General features: G+C 44.6%; 1 protein-coding gene across 3 annotated transcripts in view; it reads left to right on the top strand.

Annotated features, from left to right (window-relative positions):
• Positions 1–15,852, top strand: part of LOC119970344 (aminopeptidase O (putative)) — a 335,542-nt gene extending 319,690 nt beyond the window's left edge. For 2 of the 3 annotated variants that reach the window (XM_038804804.1, XM_038804802.1), the window contains 2 exons: positions 6,385–6,544; positions 15,488–15,852. In XM_038804804.1, coding sequence (XP_038660732.1) covers positions 6,385–6,525 — 141 coding nt within the window. In that variant the 3' untranslated portion in view covers positions 6,526–6,544; positions 15,488–15,852. The remainder of the gene's footprint in view (positions 1–6,384; positions 6,545–15,487) is intronic. The other variant, XM_038804803.1, reaches the window with a different exon arrangement.
• The last annotated feature ends 977 nt before the right edge of the window (positions 15,853–16,829 follow it).

Here is a 16,829-nt window from a genome sequence, read left to right as displayed (position 1 = left end):
TACAATGGAGGACGGTTCGCGGCTAGTACGGTTCCTAGCCTGGGTGGGGAGGGAGGGGGGGGGGGGGGGGGGGGAAGGGGAATACCGGGTTGCTGCTGGCAGGGTCAGCAAGGAGCTGGTGTGGGACGGGGGGACAGAGGTGAGGTGTTGTCGCTGTGGGGACTGGGTCGGGCAGGGGGTGCTGGCCTGGGGCGGGCAGTCGACGGGCTATGGCTAGTCGACGGGGGGGGGGGGGGGGGGGGGGGGGGGGGGACGCCCTCTGATCCGGTTGGTCACCTGGAATGCGAGAGGATTGAATGGGCCGGTGAAGCGGTCTAGGGTACTTGCTCATCTGAGGGGGCTAAAGGCAGATGTGGTAATGCTTCAGGAGACCCACCTGAAGGTGGCGGACCAGGTCCGTCTGAGGAAGGGGTGGGTGGGGCAGGTTTTCCACTCGGGTTTGGATGTGAAGAACCGGGGAGTGGCGATTCTGGTGGGGAAAAATGTGTCGTTTGAGGCATCTGAGGTGGTGGCGGATAAGGGGGGTAGGTATGTTATGGTTAGGGGCAGGCTACAGGGAGAGAAGGTGGTACTTGCTAGTGTGTATGCCCCAAATTGTGATGATGCGCGCTTTATGAGGCGTATGCTGGGACGGGTCCCGGATCTAGAGGCGGGAGATCTGATTATGGTGGGGGGGGGGGACTTCAATACGGTGTTGGATCCTTCACTGGATCGGTCCAGTTCAAGGACGGGTAGGAGGCCGGCGGCGGCCAAGGTACTGAGAGGGTTTATGGACCAGATGGGAGGGGTGGACCCATGGAGGTTTGTGAGGCCGAGGGCACGGGAGTACACTTTCTTCTCCCATGTACATAGGGTTTATTCCGGATTGACTTCTTCGTGGTGAGTAGGGGACTGATTCCGAGAGTGGAGGAGGCCGAATATTCGGCCATTGCAATCTCCGACCACGCTCCGCATTGGATGGAGTTGGAGATGGGGGAGGTGCGGGACCAGCGCCCGTTGTGGCGGTTGAATGTGGGGTTGTTGGCGGAGGAGGAGGTGTGCAGGAGGGTCCTGGCAAGTATTGAGGGGTACCTCGATGTGAATGATACGGGGGAGGTCCGGGTGGGGATGGTCTGGGAAGCCTTGAAGGCAGTGATTCGTGGGGAGCTGATATCCATCCGGGCACACAGGGAGAGGAGTGAGAGGGAAGGACTGGTGGGGAAGATGCTGGAGGTAGATAGGAGGTACGCGGAGGCACCAGAGGAGGGATTGTTGGGGGAGAGGCTCAGCCTACAGGCTAAATTTGATTTGCTGACCACTAGAAAGGCGGAGGCACAGTGGAGGAAGGCACAAGGGGCAGTGTATGAACATGGTGAAAAGGCGAGTAGGATGCTGGCTCATCAGTTCCGCAAGCGGGATGCGGCTAGGGAAATTGCTGGAGTGAGAGATAAGAGTGGGAATGTGGTGCGGAAGGGGGTAGAGGTGAATGAGGTCTTCAAGGACTTTTACGGGGAACTGTACCGGTCGGAGCCAACGGTGGAGAGGAGGGGAATGGAGAGGTTTCTCGACGGGCTATCTTTCCCGAAGGTGCAGGAGGAGCAGGTGGAGGGGTTGGGGGCGCCGATTGAGCTGGTTAAGGGGATCGGGCAGATGCAGTCAGGGAAGGCGCCGGGGCCGGATGGGTTCCCGGTGGAGTTTTATAAAAAGTTTGTGGACCTAGTCTTTAATCTTCAAGAGGGACAAGGACCCCCAGCAGTGTGGTTCATACAGGCCCATATCTCTCCTTAATGTGGATGCCAAGGTGCTGGCAAAGATCCTGGCCACCAGGATAGAGGACTGTGTGCCAGGGGTTGTACACGAGGACCAGACAGGTTTTGTTAAGGGAAGGCAGCTGAACACGAATGTGCGGAGGTTGTTGAATGTCATCATGATGCCGGCGATTGAGGGGGAGGCTGAGATAGTGGTGGCGCTGGATGCAGAGAAGGCCTTCGATAGAGTGGAGTGGGGGTACTTATGGGAGGTTTGGATTTGGTGAAGGGTTTATTAGATGGGTGAGGCTGCTATATGAGGCCCCGATGGCGTGTGTGGCCACGGATGGGAGGAGCTCGGAGTACTTGCGGCTTTACCGAGGGACCAGGCAGGGTTGCCCCCTGTCACCCTTGTTGTTTGCATTGGCAATCGAGCCGTTGGCGATGGCTTTGAGGGATTCAGGGAGATGGAGGGGTTTGGGGTGGGAAGGAACATAGGGTGTTGTTGTATGCCGAAGACCTGCTACTGTATGTGGCGGACCCGGTGGGAGGGATGCCGGGGGTGATGGAGCTGCTAGGTGAGTTTGGGACTTTTTCAGGCTATAAACTAAATCTAGGCAAGAGTGAGGTGTTTGTGGTGCACCCTGGGGACCAGGAGGAGGGAATTGGTAGGCTCCCGCTTAGGAGGGCAGGGGAGAGTTTTAGGTACTTGGGGGTGCAGGTGGCCAGGGACTGTAGTAGGACTCTTCACAAGCATAATTTCACCAGGCTTGTGGATCAGATGGAGGAGGAGTTCAAGAGGTGGGACATGCTGCCATTGTGGTTGGCGGGGAGGGTGCAGTCCGTCAAAATGACGGTGCTTCCGAGGTTCTTGTTCCTCTTTCAGTGCCTGCCCATCTTCATCCCCAGGGCCTTCTTTAGGAGGGTGACTAGCAGTATTTTGAGCTTTGTGTGGGCACATGGGACTCCAAGAGTGAAGAGGGTTTTCCTGGAGCGAGGGAGGGATAGAGGCGGGCTGGCGCTGCCCAACCTTTTGGGGTACTATTGGGCGGCCAATATGTCAATGGTGTGTAAATGGGTGATGGAGGGGGGGGGGGGGGGGGGGGGCGTGGCGTGGAAAAGAATGGAAATGGCGTCTTGCAGAGGTAAGAGCCTGGGTGCCTTGGTAACGGCGCCGTTGCCGCTCTCTCCTAAGAGGTATATCACGAGCCCGGTGGTGGCGGCGACCCTCAGAATCTGGGGACAGTGGAGACGGCATAGGGGGGAAACAGGGGGCTCGATGGAGGCTCCATTAGGTGGAAATCATCGGTTCATCCCGGGGAACACTGATGGGGGATTTAGGGGGTGGCATAGGGTGGGCATCAGTAAACTGAGGGACCTGTTTATTGGCGGGAGGTTTGTGGGCCTGGGGGAACTGGAAGATAAATTTGGGCTCCACCAAGGGAACATGTTCAGAAACTTGCAGGTAAAGGCGTTTGCTAGGCGACAGGTAGAGGAATTCCCTTTGCTGCCCTCGCGGGGGGCGATGGACAGAGTGCTTTCGGGGATGTGGGTCGGAGAGGGGAAGGTGTCTGACATTTATAAGGTAATGCAGGAGGTGGAGGAGTCGTTAGTGGAGGAGCTGAAGGCTAAATGGGAGGGGGAACTAGGGGAGCAGATAGAGGACGGGACTTGGGCGGATGTCTTGGAGAGAGTCAACTCTTCCTCTTCATGTGCGAGGCTTAGTCTCATCCAATTCAAGGTGCTGCACCGGGCCCACATGTCCGGGACTAGGATGAGTAGGTTCTTTGGGGGTGAGGACAGGTGCACCAGGTGTTTGGGGAGTCCAGCGAATCATGCCCATATGTTTTGGGCATGCCCGGCACTGGAAGAATTCTGGAAGGGGGTGGCGGGGACGGTTGGATCCAGGGTCAAACCAGGGTGGGGACTCGCGATTTTTGGAGTTGCGGCAGAGCCGGGAGTGCAGGAGGCGAAAGAGGCCGGTGTCCTGGCCTTTGTGTCCTTAGTAGCGGGGGGGAGGGGGGGGGAGGGAGAGGGGGGAGGGAGAGAGGAGAGGGGTGTTCTTTATTATTATTTCTAATTTTCTATGGTTATGTAACTTAACATTGTGTTAATTTAAGTTGTTAATATGTTTTGTTGTTCATTGAGGATGGGCGAATGTTTATGACAGCTATCATTATTGTTATTGTTGGTATTTTATTGCGGTTCGTTGTTATATAAATACAAAATTTTTCAATAAAAATTATTTTTTAAAAAAGGTAGGCAGGAATGTGAAGTTGAGGTAAAAATTAGATCGGCAATAGTCTTGTTGCATGGCGGAGCAGACTCGAGGGGTCTACTCCTCCTAACTGGTATGTTTGTGACATTGCATCATAGTTACATCATTATCTGGTGTTCCTGATAACTCTTTACTCTACCCTCCTGTCCCTGTGCTGCATTCAACAGCTTCTCTTAATAAAAAGAGACAGGTTTGCAGGAGAAGACCTTGGATGGATGGTGGGGTAGGGCACTTGAGAGGTATAGGGATAACAGGGCTTGAAATGGGCCATGTATGCAGCTGAGACATTGTGGAGAAAGACCTGTAAGAGGGGGACCTAGAGGGGAAACAAATTTAGGTATCTGCAGGTGCGGGACTTCCTACGTAAACAGGTGTCAACCTTCCCGCTCCTACTGCTAAGGGGGATTCAGGACAGGGTAGTTTCCAGAGGGTGGGTAGGAGAAGGGAGCATCTGTGACATTTACAAGGAACTTATGGGGTCAGAGGAGATGCAGACCGAGGAGCTGAAGCGCAAGTGGGAGGAGGAGCTGGGAGGAGAGATAGAGGATGGTCTATCGGCGGACGTGTTGAGTAGATTCAACTTGTCCGCAACATGTGCCAGGCTCAGCCTGATACAATTCAAGGTCGTTCATCGGACTCACGTGACAGTGGCCCGGATGAGCAGATTCTTTGGGGTGGAAGACAGATTTGCAAAATGTGCGGGAGGACCAGCGAACCTTGTTCACATGTTCTGGACATGTCCGAAGCTTGGGGGATTTTGGCAGGGGTTTGCAGATGTCATGTCCACTGTGTTAAAAACAAGGGTGGCACTGAGTCCAGAGATGGCGATTTTCAGGGTGTCGGAAGACCCGGGAATCCAGGAGGAGAAAGAGGCAGACGTTCTGGCCTTTGCTTCCCTGGTAGCCCGGAGACGGATACTATTAGCTTGGAGGGACTCAAAGCCCCCGAAGTCGGAGACCTGGCTATCGGACATGGCTAGCTTTCTCTGCTTGGAGAAAATCAAGTTCACTTTGAGAGGGTCACTGATAGGGTTCACCCGGAGATGGCAACCGTTCATCGACTTCTTCGCGGAAAATTAATCGTCAGCAGAAGGGGGGAGGGTGTTAGTTTAGCTTAGAGTAGGAGGTTAATAAAGGTGGGACCTGTAAGGAAAGGAGATGGCTTTTGCACTATGTTTATAGTTTCATGTACATTGTTTATTTTGTTCTTACAATACCAAAAATACCTCAATAAAATGTTTATTTTTGAAAAAAAGAGGGGGACCTAGAATGGTTGGGAAATGTTTAGGAACAGTGGCTAAGGGAGGAGAAAGGCAGAGGCCCATAAATTGATGCAAATTGCAGGAAGAGCATGTAAACAAATAGGAAAAAGTAATTAAAAGTTGTCTGAAGTATGACACTACAATGACACCCAGGCTACACCTGGCAAGTCTAAGTCTACAAGATACATAACAGCTTCAAGGCTGCATATAGAACAGAACATAGAACAGTACAGCACAGAACAGGCCCTTCGGCCCTCAATGTTGTGCCGAGCCATGATCACCCCACTCAAACCTACGTATCCACCCTATACCCGTAACCCAACAACCCCCCTTAACCTTACTTTTTATTAGGACACTACGGGCAAAGTATGTAGGACCTAATCCGAGGTAGATACAATCAATAGAAAAATAAGGCAGAAAACAATTACCAAAAAAATTTGATTGTGACAGAAAGATATGACAAACAAGTTTGCGGTAAGTGATAAATGGAAATGTGCATGGACACATGTATACAAGTTGTTGTATAGGTAGCTGTATGTTTATTTCTGGTTTAAATATTTCAATGTGACCTGTGATTAAATAATTCAGTGTTCCTGGGTTTAAAGGTTAAAAGTATAAGAATCTGTAGACCTTTTGTGTAAGTTTCATTTTGTCAATTCTGAATTTGCAAAAAAAAAGTAGCAATAAATCAAAGAGTTTATTTGATATGTTGGCTTTTGACAGTTTTAATGTCCAGTTCCAAAAAGGAAACTATACCACTGCATTCCTAAAGCTTTAATCAGCAATGAGTGAAGGAAATCGTACTGAAAACATGTCTGTGTTTTATATCAGATCAAAAACTCTTGAAAGAGTTGTGCAATGTGATTTTAATCATTCTGGGCATCAAAAGGAAAACAGAACTCTTAGTGCAAGAGTTCAGACATGTCCAGTACTATACTAAATCAGTAATTACACAGATAACACAGCTAACCAATGCTAATTTTAAAAGAAACTGTGCTTAAATTGTAAGCAAAAGAGAGAACATTTTTTATAAAGCCAGAGATTTGTGATTTAATTTCTGGAAAATTATACATAAGTATGGAGGTTACTTTTGTAAAGCTACATTTTATTTATGTTAGGCAATGGGAGTCTATCTCTATGGAGAGTTGATGGTTAATGAAGATGCTAAGCAGCAACAGCTGGTTCACAGGTGCTTCACCAAGCTTCAAGAAGAGATGGACCCATCCTTACAGAAGGTGGTGGCTGAAATGATACTCTAGCCAAGTGAAAACCAAACAGGTAACTTTACAAAGGCAATCTAAATTATTCTTTTGTTTGGAGAGATTTAAAGGTAAAGGAAATATGCTAGTTCTATTGTACAGAATTAAGGATCTATAATTTGTCATTTTACTGTAAATCATCTGGAATTGAATTGATAGCATTTGTCATTTCAATGTCTTTTTCAAACCAAAATGAAGTGACATTATGGAACATTTTAGGAAAATTGGATTATAAATGTATTGGACAATTTAAGTGTTAAAAGCATGAGTTAGAAAGTGTTTGTTTTTAAAAAGAATTCTGTTTGCACAGCCTGGCTGGTGTTAGTAGCCAGTAAATGAAATTGACACAGGAATGTTTTTATCAGTCTAGGCTAATGGATTGTGGTTTGACTGGGGAGGTCCCTGGGGCGTTAACGTGCTTCTGCAGCCTGCAGAGTTTGGGGAGATGAAGTCATTACTGAGTGGAGCCAAGGAATGCAGAGAGACATTTAAAGAAGTGTGGAAAGAGTCAGAGTTTTGGGGGGGGCAAGGCTTTTGGAAGTGATCTGGCAACCCTTGTGTTTTTAGACCACAGATAAAGGCAGTTTTCTTTCCCAGTGGGATAGGGAAAAAAAGAGTATTTTAAAAGCAGAGCAGTCTTGTCTGGAGACGAGGAAGAGACTGAAACAACCCAGTTGAAGCAGCTATTTGAAGATATTCAGCCAGAGTCTGAAGGGGGTCTAACCAGAGACAGAATCTGTTCTGTACCACATGTATTACTCTATGCCCTGGTGATTTTAAGCTGGATTAAGAGCTGTATGTTTCTTTTCTTACTGTTTAATGCGAAATTGTACAGTTGTGTTAAGGGGTAATTATAAGATGTTCTTTTCAGGTGTGAAGTTTAAAGTTTAATATTGTAGCAAAGTATGGGCTGGAACAGGGGGAAATGTTTAGATACATGCAGGGTCGAGATTTTGCCAGGAAGGAGCTACAGAACTTCCCAGTGGAGTAGGCCTCCATTGCTGGAGGAGGTGCTGACGACAGGGGGACTAGAGAATGGGGTAGTGTCGGTGGTTTGGAAGAGGAAAAGGCATCACTGGAAGAGATCAAAGCAAGATGGGAGGAAGAGTTGTGAGGGTCTGGAGGAGGGGTTCTGGTGTGAGGTGCTCCGGAGAGTGAACACCTCCACCTCATGCACGAGGTTGTAGCTGATACAGCTGAAGGTGGTATACAGAGCACACCTCACGAAGATGAGCCGATTCTTTGAGGAGGTAAAATATGTGTGTGAACGTTGCGAGGGGGGGGTGACCGCAAACCACATTCATAAATTTTGGTCCTGTCCAAAGCTGGAGGATTACTAGAAGGGGGTTTTTAGGGTAATCTCTAAAGTGGTGCACGTGAAACTGGACCCGGGCCCTCAGGAGGCCATATTCAGGGTGTTGGACCAGCCGGTGTTGGAAACGGGTGCGGAGGCAGATGTTGTAGCCTTCGCCTCGTTGATCGCTCGATCCTGTTGGGATGGAGAGCAGCCTCTCCACCCTGTGTCCTGGTGTGGCGGGGGGACCTGTTGGAATTCTTGACTCTTGAGAAGGTTAAGTTTGAACTGAGGGGAAGGATGGCGGGGTTCTGCAATTCATGGGCGTTATTCATTATGCATTTTCAAGAATTGGATAACATTGAACATTAGTTGGGGGTGGGAATTTGGGAGGATTGGTGGAGGAGGACTGTATGTGTTAATGGTGATTCCTGATTCTATGGGTGATTCCTTTTTTATAAATTTAGAGTACCCAATTCATTTTTTCCAATTAAGGGGCAATTTAGCATGGCCAATCCACTTAGCCTGCACATCTTTTGGGTTGTGGGGGTGAAACCCACACAAACACGGGGAGAATGTGCAAACTCCACACGGTCAGTGACCCAGAGCCGTGATCGAACCTGGGACCTCGGCGCCGTGAGACAGCAGGGCTAACCCACTGCACCACTGTGCTGCCCCTATGGGTGATTCCTGATTCCTTTTTGTCATTTGTTTGTGTTAACATGCGGGCAGTTGCTTGGGGGGTGGTGGGAGGATGGGATTGTTGTTGTTGATATGAGGATTGACAATATATTCATTACTGCTTATTGTTTATTGTTGGTGGGTGCAAATTTGGGAGAAAATGTGAAAAAGTAGGCGAATAAAAATATGTTTTTAAAAAAGTGTAATATTGTATTCATAATAAAGTTTTGTTTTAGGAATACTAAAGCCCTATTTTTGCATAAGATCACTCCTGGAGCGAATCATTCTTTCTGCACAGTCTTAAAATAAATTTAAAATATTGGTCCAGAATCCTAACCTCTGTTCGGGTCTGACCCGGGACTGCAATAATGTAATAGATTGAAAATGAGCAAACTGCACTGAAAAATTACTTTGTCATAAATGTACATCCAAACACGGAGTTGGTCATTCAGCTCCTTGAGGCTGCTCCGCTATTTAATAAGATCATAGCTGATCTGTTCGTAACCCCAAATTTGCATTCCATCTACGATCGATGACCCACTACTGCTTTGCTTATCAAGAATCTATCAACCTCTGCCTTAAAAATATTCGCAGACTCTACTTCCACCTCCTTTCTCAGGAAGAGTTCCAAAGACACACGACTCTCTGAGATAATTTTTTTTGCCTCACCTCCATTTAAAATGGACAAACCCTTATTTTGAAACCTAGTCCCCTAGTTCTCGATTCTCCCACAAGAGAAAACACTCTCCACATCTACCCAGTAAAGGTCCCTCAGGATCTTCTATGTTGCAATCAAGTCATCACTCACTCTTTGAAAATCTAGCAGTTACAAGCCTAGCCTGTCTGACCTTTCCTCATAAGACAACCCACACATTCTAGGTATTCATCTGGTAAACCTTCTCTGAACTGCTTCCAATGCATTTATATCCTTTCTTAAACAAGGTGAACAATACTGTATGCAGTATTGATGTGCTCTTTATAACTGAAGCGAAACCTCCCCACAGTTGAAATCAATTCCCCTCACAATAGGTGATAACATTCTATTAGCTTTCCTAATTACTGTACTTAATTCTAGCCTGTTGCTAAGCCACCCAGATCCCTCTACATCTCCGAGCTCTGTAATCTCTTACCATTTAGATAAAACGCTCCTCTTCTTCCTGTCAAAATGGATAAGTCAAATTCCTACATATTCCCACATGATATGCCATTTGCCAGACATGCACACTCACTTAGCCTATCTATTTTTTTTGTAGCTTCATAGAGTACCTACAATGCCAAAGACGGCCATTTGGCCCACCTAGTCTGCCCCACCCTCTGAAAGAGCACCCCACCCAAATCCACAATCTTGCCCTATCCCAATAACCCCTTGATGTAACCTACACATCCCCAGACACTAAGGGGCAATTTACCACGACCAATCCAACTGACCAGGATTGTAGGAAGAAACCAGAGCACCTGGAGGAAACCCATGCAAATATTGAGAGAACGTGCAAACTCCACACAAGGCCGGACTTGAACCCGGGTCCCTGGTGCTGTGAGGCAACAGTGCTACGCTCTGTGTTACCGTGCCACCCCCTTATGTCCTCTTCACAACATACTTTCCTACCTATCTTTGTATCAACAGAAAATTTGACAACCATCCCTTCATCCAAGTCATTGATATAAATTGTAAATAGTTGAGGTCCAGTACTGATCCCTGTGGCACACCACTCATTACATCTTGCTAACCTGAAAAAAGATCCATTTATGCCAACTCTCTGCTTCTGTTCCACTTCAGCCAATCTTCTATCAAATCCGTATGATTACCCCTTAATCACATTTTGAAAAACTCAAATTGAACTATGCCATTTCAGTTGGTGTTGTCGCCTTTCATTGAGCCCAAACCCAGACGGGTAACCTAGTGTCCATGTATCGGGCAGGGAAAGGTTCTAATATTTTTTTTGTTTCTGATGAAAATTAATTCAAGACCATTGCCTCCATGCTGTTAAATACTAATAAATGAGGAGAAATGCCTTGCTGAAATATTTTTGCACAGCACACTTAGAATGGCAACCCTTCTTTCAGTTGTCTTTAGAAAATAATGTCTTCAATGCAACTTCACAGTTTCATAAAATTGTGTTTTAACGTTTGAGATCATTTCAGAAAAATCTGTCAAGCAAAAAAAGTTTGCTCTTTAAATAGAAAGCGATCAGTCAGTGGTAGAACATGTTGCAAACTTGCCAGTTTCTAGATAATTCCTGAGTTTTCATTTAGCTGCTTTCCCAGTGTGACAGATCAAATACATCTACTTTCAACTTTTTCCTTCTCTTTGCCTAATTGCCCTTCTACAGCAAAAACTAGTATTCTCTTTGTGGTTGCTTTGTTCCGCTTAAAAGTCATTGACTTTTGAGTGGAACAAGAAACTTTGACAAGTGAAAGGCCAACATATGGGATTATAGTCTAAACCATTTTGGATTGTGCTCTTCTGTATTGCTTTTGCTTTGGAAAATATTGGATCTTTCATGTCACTGCTTGTGATAGACTAGAATTCTGTTTTTCTCCGGTTTCTTTGTTCCTACACTGGATCAAATGCTGTCTTAATATCAAGTGCAGTCACTTTTGCATCAGCTCTGGAATTGGGCTCTTTTTGTCTGTATTTGGACCAAGGTAAGGAGGTCTGTAGCCAAGTAATCCTGGCTGAATCTTAACTTCTGAAGTTGTTGGTTTGGCTTGAGTATAGAAATGGCTTTTGCCTCCTGCCCATACTTTTGGGATGCATCCAAATTCCATGGTATTAATACACCAGTTCATCAACCATTGGAGTCCCTTGGGACCCAGTTGAAGAAGAAATTCTGTAGAAAAATCATCTACACAGTCAGCATCCCTTTCTTAATTTCGGTTAATCCCCCCATCTGATTTTTTGGAGGCATTTTCTTGTGTGATTGATGATGGATCGCACTCCTGACGTTTTTCTCAAGCGATTCTTTTGTGCTTTTCCCACTCTTGGAGGCTATAAAGTTGTGTCGAACTTCTGAAGTTTGGCATTCCACTGGCTTTAAGGCCGCCGAGGCCTGGTATCACACGAGGCGTGTGAAGACCAGATTTTTAAAAAAAAGTATTTTTATTAAGGTTTTGCAGAATTTTTCATAATAAAACTAGTAACCAGAATAACAAAACAAACTAGAGTGAACATTAACATAGTGCAAAAAGAGAATATACAATAACAATTAAATAGACATTACCCCACGCGATCCAGTTTTCCCACACCATCCTAATGAAGTGAAAACCAGATCTTCAACACATTAAATTCACTGCTAGTGTCTGGCTGCGTCCAGAGTTTCGAAGGTCCTTTGCACTCTGTAGACGGCCTGACAATTTGTACAGCTAGAATAGATCCTGGGTCTTTCTTGTTCAACAGGGACTGTATTCGTCCTCTAGGCCCTATGAGTTGCTCTTCTTGGCATTGGTAGTAACAAGGCCAATGCACTGCTGATAGTATTCCTGTGTCCTGGCAGGTTTGGATCACCACTTTTTCCGTGACTTCCCTCCAACAGTCCTCGACAACTTTCGCTAGATTTCACTGTAGGACTTGTCTCAACGGAATCACCGGGACTTTGATGCCAATGTGGGTGATGTTAAGCCTATGTTGATTAATGGGGAAGTAAGGAAATATTTGTCGGATATGTGAAGCATATTCCTACTTTGAGCTTTAGAAATGATAGTGAGGCCTTGGTTGTAATCATGATGCTTCAATGAGCTTTGAGCTGAGTGGGCAGTTTTTTTCTTGTATAATAACATTATTCACTGACTGTGCATCTACAACTTCTGGTGTAAAAAACACTTAATATGATAACAAAATGCACAAAAATGTGTTTTTTCAGGACTTGTCCCCTTTTTATGGCCCTAGCTGCTGTATCGTAAGTTCAAAAGTCGAGTAGGGGGTTAGGTGGGTGATGTAGATAGGTGGGTGAGTGGCACCAGTGAAGGGGTAGTTGGGTGGACGAGGGGGATGGATGTGAGGGTAGTTGAGTGATTGGGAGGGTGATCAGGTCGTGAGGGTGGTCAGGTCATGAGGTTAGTTTGGTCAGGTCGGGGAAGGGTTGGGGTTGGTGGAGAGGGGGCGCAGTTGTATAGTTTCCTGGATTTAAGTTTAAATCTGTAAAGTACTGTGGAACTTTCAGAAGTCTCTAACTCTAACTCAAAGTCAGTGATTTTTGCGGAGGGTCCCAGGAAATGGGGAAATTGCTCATTAGAAGTTGAAACCTCCCAGGCAATTTCCACATAGGTCCACATGTCAGGACTTCCACAGGGTCTCTAAGCGCATCTTTGGTTGTCCGCCCGGCCTCTGATAGTCTGGAGACTAGAAGACATGGCCCTGTATGTCTATATCTGATCAGCCTGACAGATAATTTTAAATTTTACTCTGTTAAGAGACAGGATTAGAAAAATCTTCTGGTGTGTATATTTTAGAAAGGCCAATGGGTTATTGTCTGATAGGTAAGTTGGTAGGAGCTTCATTGAAGTTGTAATCTCTTGCTCCGATTAACGTAGTTGAGAAATTTTAAATAACTCACTGCTTCGTTACTGTAGTTATTGTGTTATAACTTGTGAATTACAGCAGAATTACTTTCTGAACAGATAGTGATAGTGTGCAAATGTTTTCATTTTGGTAAGAAGGTTCAGAATTATTTTTGTACGGATGAAAAAGTGAATTCAAGAAACAGGAGTTTATTGTATCCTCTGCTGTATTTTTGTGTATAGTAAATGGAGCACTTCTGTTTATAGAAGGTTCATCAAATTGTAAGATGGAGATTGTTTACTAATAAGATTGCAAAGCCTGACTGGAGATGTGCACTTGTAAAATAAATAGATATGTTTTAAACATAGGATTAACATTTTGAAGTGGAGGTTCCTAATTTAAATGAGTCCAACATTTGCTTAATGGTTTCAGTAAAATGATTCTGTATTCTGCTCTGAAATTTCTGTTTGCAGAAGTAGGTGCAGTAAGTGGGAACATGTAGCCCCTTGAGCCTGCTCCACCAGTCATTTCGATCACAGCTAATCTGTACCTCAACTCCATTTACACACCAACAATATCCCTTGATACTCTTACCTACACAAACTACCAATCTCAGTGGTGAGAATTACAACTGTCCCAGTATTCACAGCCTGTCAGAGGAGAGGATTCTAGATTTTCACTACCCCGCTTGCTGATTTCTCTCCTAAATAGCTTAGCTTTAATTTTACGATTGTTCCTCTTGTTCAGGTTTCCCTGACCAGGGGTAATAGTTTACAGATCCTTGAAGTTCATTTTAAAGACCTGTAAATTTAATGATAGCTTTGTGACCTGTGACAATTTTCAATTAATTGTTTCAATTTGCATTTGCCTTCCTAACTACCAACAGAACCTGCACGTTAACCTTAAGAGAATCCTGAACTTAAACTCCTAAGTCCCTTTGCGCTTCTGATTTCTGAAGCCTTTTCCCATTTAGAAAATATTCTGTGCCTCTATTCTTCCAACCAAAGTGCATAACTTCACACTTTTTCCACATTGTATTCCATCTGCCACTTCTTTGCCCCTCTCCTAGCCTGTCCAAGCCCTTCTGCAGCCTTCCTGCTTCCTCAATACTACCTGTCCCTCTACATAACTACGTATCATCTGCAAACATAGCAGCAATACTCTCAGTTCCTTCTTCCAGATCATTAATGAAATCCGTACACTATTTTTTAACTATAAAGATTTAAGATTTGCTTTTGCATAATTAATTACAGAAAGTAGTGAGGCAAAGAAAAGAAAGGTAGGTTTCTCCGGTCATCTCAAAACACTTTAAAATGAATTAATCTGAAGTTTAGTTCCAATTTCTAATTATCTCAATGCCGTAGTTATTTTATGCACAGTAAGGTCCTATAAACAATAATCAGATTGATGATCAGTTAATATTTGTTTGTTGGTGACGTCAGAGAAAATCCATGAAGATCAATTCAGATTCATGTCGAGAAGCGCTACCATTTTTGTTTCAGCCAGTGATAGAAAAATATTTGGAAGGCAAATATAACATGAAGATTGTATTCACTGTTCTAGTGAAGATGCCTAGAGAGGAAGTCTGGAGCTGTGCTAGAATTCATGGAGTCCTTGAGAAGGACATACGACTATTATAGAAAGAAGATGATTTGGTGGCATCCAACAGAGGTAGATAGTCTTAGATTCTTGACTAACAAGGGAGTCAATCTGGGTAGGGTTAGAGTTTGGGCCACGATCAGATCAACCACATTCTTATTGAATGGTGGAGCAGGTTTGAGAGGCCAAATGGCCTACTCCTCCTAATTCGTATGTTCGTAAATGTAATTTGCATGGGGTACTCATCAAAAATCTCTTACAATCATGTATTTAATCAAAATTTTATAGAAATTCTTAAAATTTTATTCCAGTTGCCAGTTGTCAGTCTTAAAAATATTATAACTTGGAACAGAAACTGTGATAGTAGTTTAAATCCTTCACACAATAACACTAATGCGATGATGTACAGTATCATGTTAGATTTGTGCAGTTCACATAATTAAGTTACTGCCTGTTGACAACAGGTACATTCCAAAAGGTTGGGAGAGATAACAAATTCCAGAGGCGAAAGCTGCATGTGCAAACACTGTGTCACCCAGTAGTGTTGTCCCGCAATTATGAATTTGGGCAGATGAAACAGGCTGAGACAGGCAATCAGTATGTAAAACTTGAGCTCTTTATTTTTTCTTAATGATTTGTAATTTTTTAACCCCTTTATTGAAAAAAATGAGCAAAACATTGATTTACCAATGGACTTGGATATCTTTTGGGAAAGGTATCATACGACGTATACTCCTCCATTAAACTGTTGCAATTACCCCAATGAAGTATGTGATCTACTTGTGACTCAGTGCCAGAAATGATCCTTTATCGTTTACCTTCAAAGGCTAATCTAACTTCTTGTTATGCAAATACAACCAGTTAATAATTCTGTTCTTTACACTTTCAAGCAGGATTATGCAGGACTGAAAATTATCAGTGCAGGACTCTTTAAATACTGGCAACTGCTGCGAGAACTCTCTTCTATCGCAAACCTTCACAGCTGTCAATGTGAGAAGATCTTCATTTTTTCCCCCGAATGGGTTGCAGTTGAAGACACTGCTCTTGGACTGTATGTATTTTGTGCATTTCTAGAAATTTAAAATTGAATTGTTAATGCAGTTTCCTCACAGTCATAGTTTTGAAATTTCCTAATCTACACTTAAATTATAGAATCATAGAATTTACAGTGCAGAAGGAGGCCATTCAGCCCATCGAGTCTGCACCGGCTCTTGGGAAAGAGCACCCTACCCAAGGTCAACAACTCCACCCTATCCCCATAACCCAGTAACCCCACCCAACACTAAGGGCAATTTTGGACACTAAGGGCAATTTATCATTGCCAATCCACCTAACCTGCACATCTTTGGACTGTGGGAGGAAACCGGAGCACCCGGAGGAAACCGAGGATGTGCAGACTCCGCACAGACAGTGACCCAAGCTGGAATTGAACCTGGGACCCTGGAGCTGTGAAGCGATTGTGCTATCCACAATGCTACCGTGCTGCCATGGTATGTTCCATCAATTTGAGTAATGTGTTATGCAGAATGGATAGTATCTCTGTATTGTCACTGTTTATTCATAACCCAGTACCAATTTAGATAAAACAGGCTGCAGCTGAAAATACAAAGCTAAAATGTGCTGGATTGTTTAGTAGTATGCAAAATATACGGAACTTCATTGAACGCTTAAGTATTTTAATATAAGTCCCCTAATTTGTGCTCTGTAGCTCAAGTATTTCATCCTACAAATTTTATAGTACATATGTTTTACATTAGATCTAAATCAGGTATATGGTAATTGTATTGATTTTTAAAAATCTGATTGCGTATATACTTTGAATCCATTCTATATATTGGCCATTTAAAAAAAATAAAGATCATAATAATATGACTAACAGATTCTGACACATCCTGTAGCTGGAAAGTTGAAAGTGATGTTAAACGACGGCATGGTGGTGCAGTGGTTAGCCCTGCTGTCTCATGGCGCCGAGGACCCAAGTTCGATCCCGGCCCCGGGTCACTGTCCATGAGGAGTTTGCACATTCTCCCATGTCTGCGTAGGTGCCACCCCCACAACCTAAAAATGTGCAGGGTAGGTGGATTGGCTGTGCTAATTTGCCCCTTAACTGGAAACATTTTTAAAAAGAAAGTGAAGCTAAAGCACCAGTGAATGACCTTCAGCAAGTCAAGATTCCTCTTTCTGTAGGCAAAAAGAAAATGATCTTAATCAACAGCTGCCATTTTTTTTACT

The sequence above is a fragment of the Scyliorhinus canicula genome, chromosome 8, assembly GCF_902713615.1.
Source record: "Scyliorhinus canicula chromosome 8, sScyCan1.1, whole genome shotgun sequence".
In the NCBI taxonomy this organism is placed as follows: domain Eukaryota; kingdom Metazoa; phylum Chordata; class Chondrichthyes; order Carcharhiniformes; family Scyliorhinidae; genus Scyliorhinus; species Scyliorhinus canicula.
The sequence above is the reverse complement of the archived record's forward strand: the minus strand, read 5'-3'. Positions and strand labels throughout refer to the sequence as shown.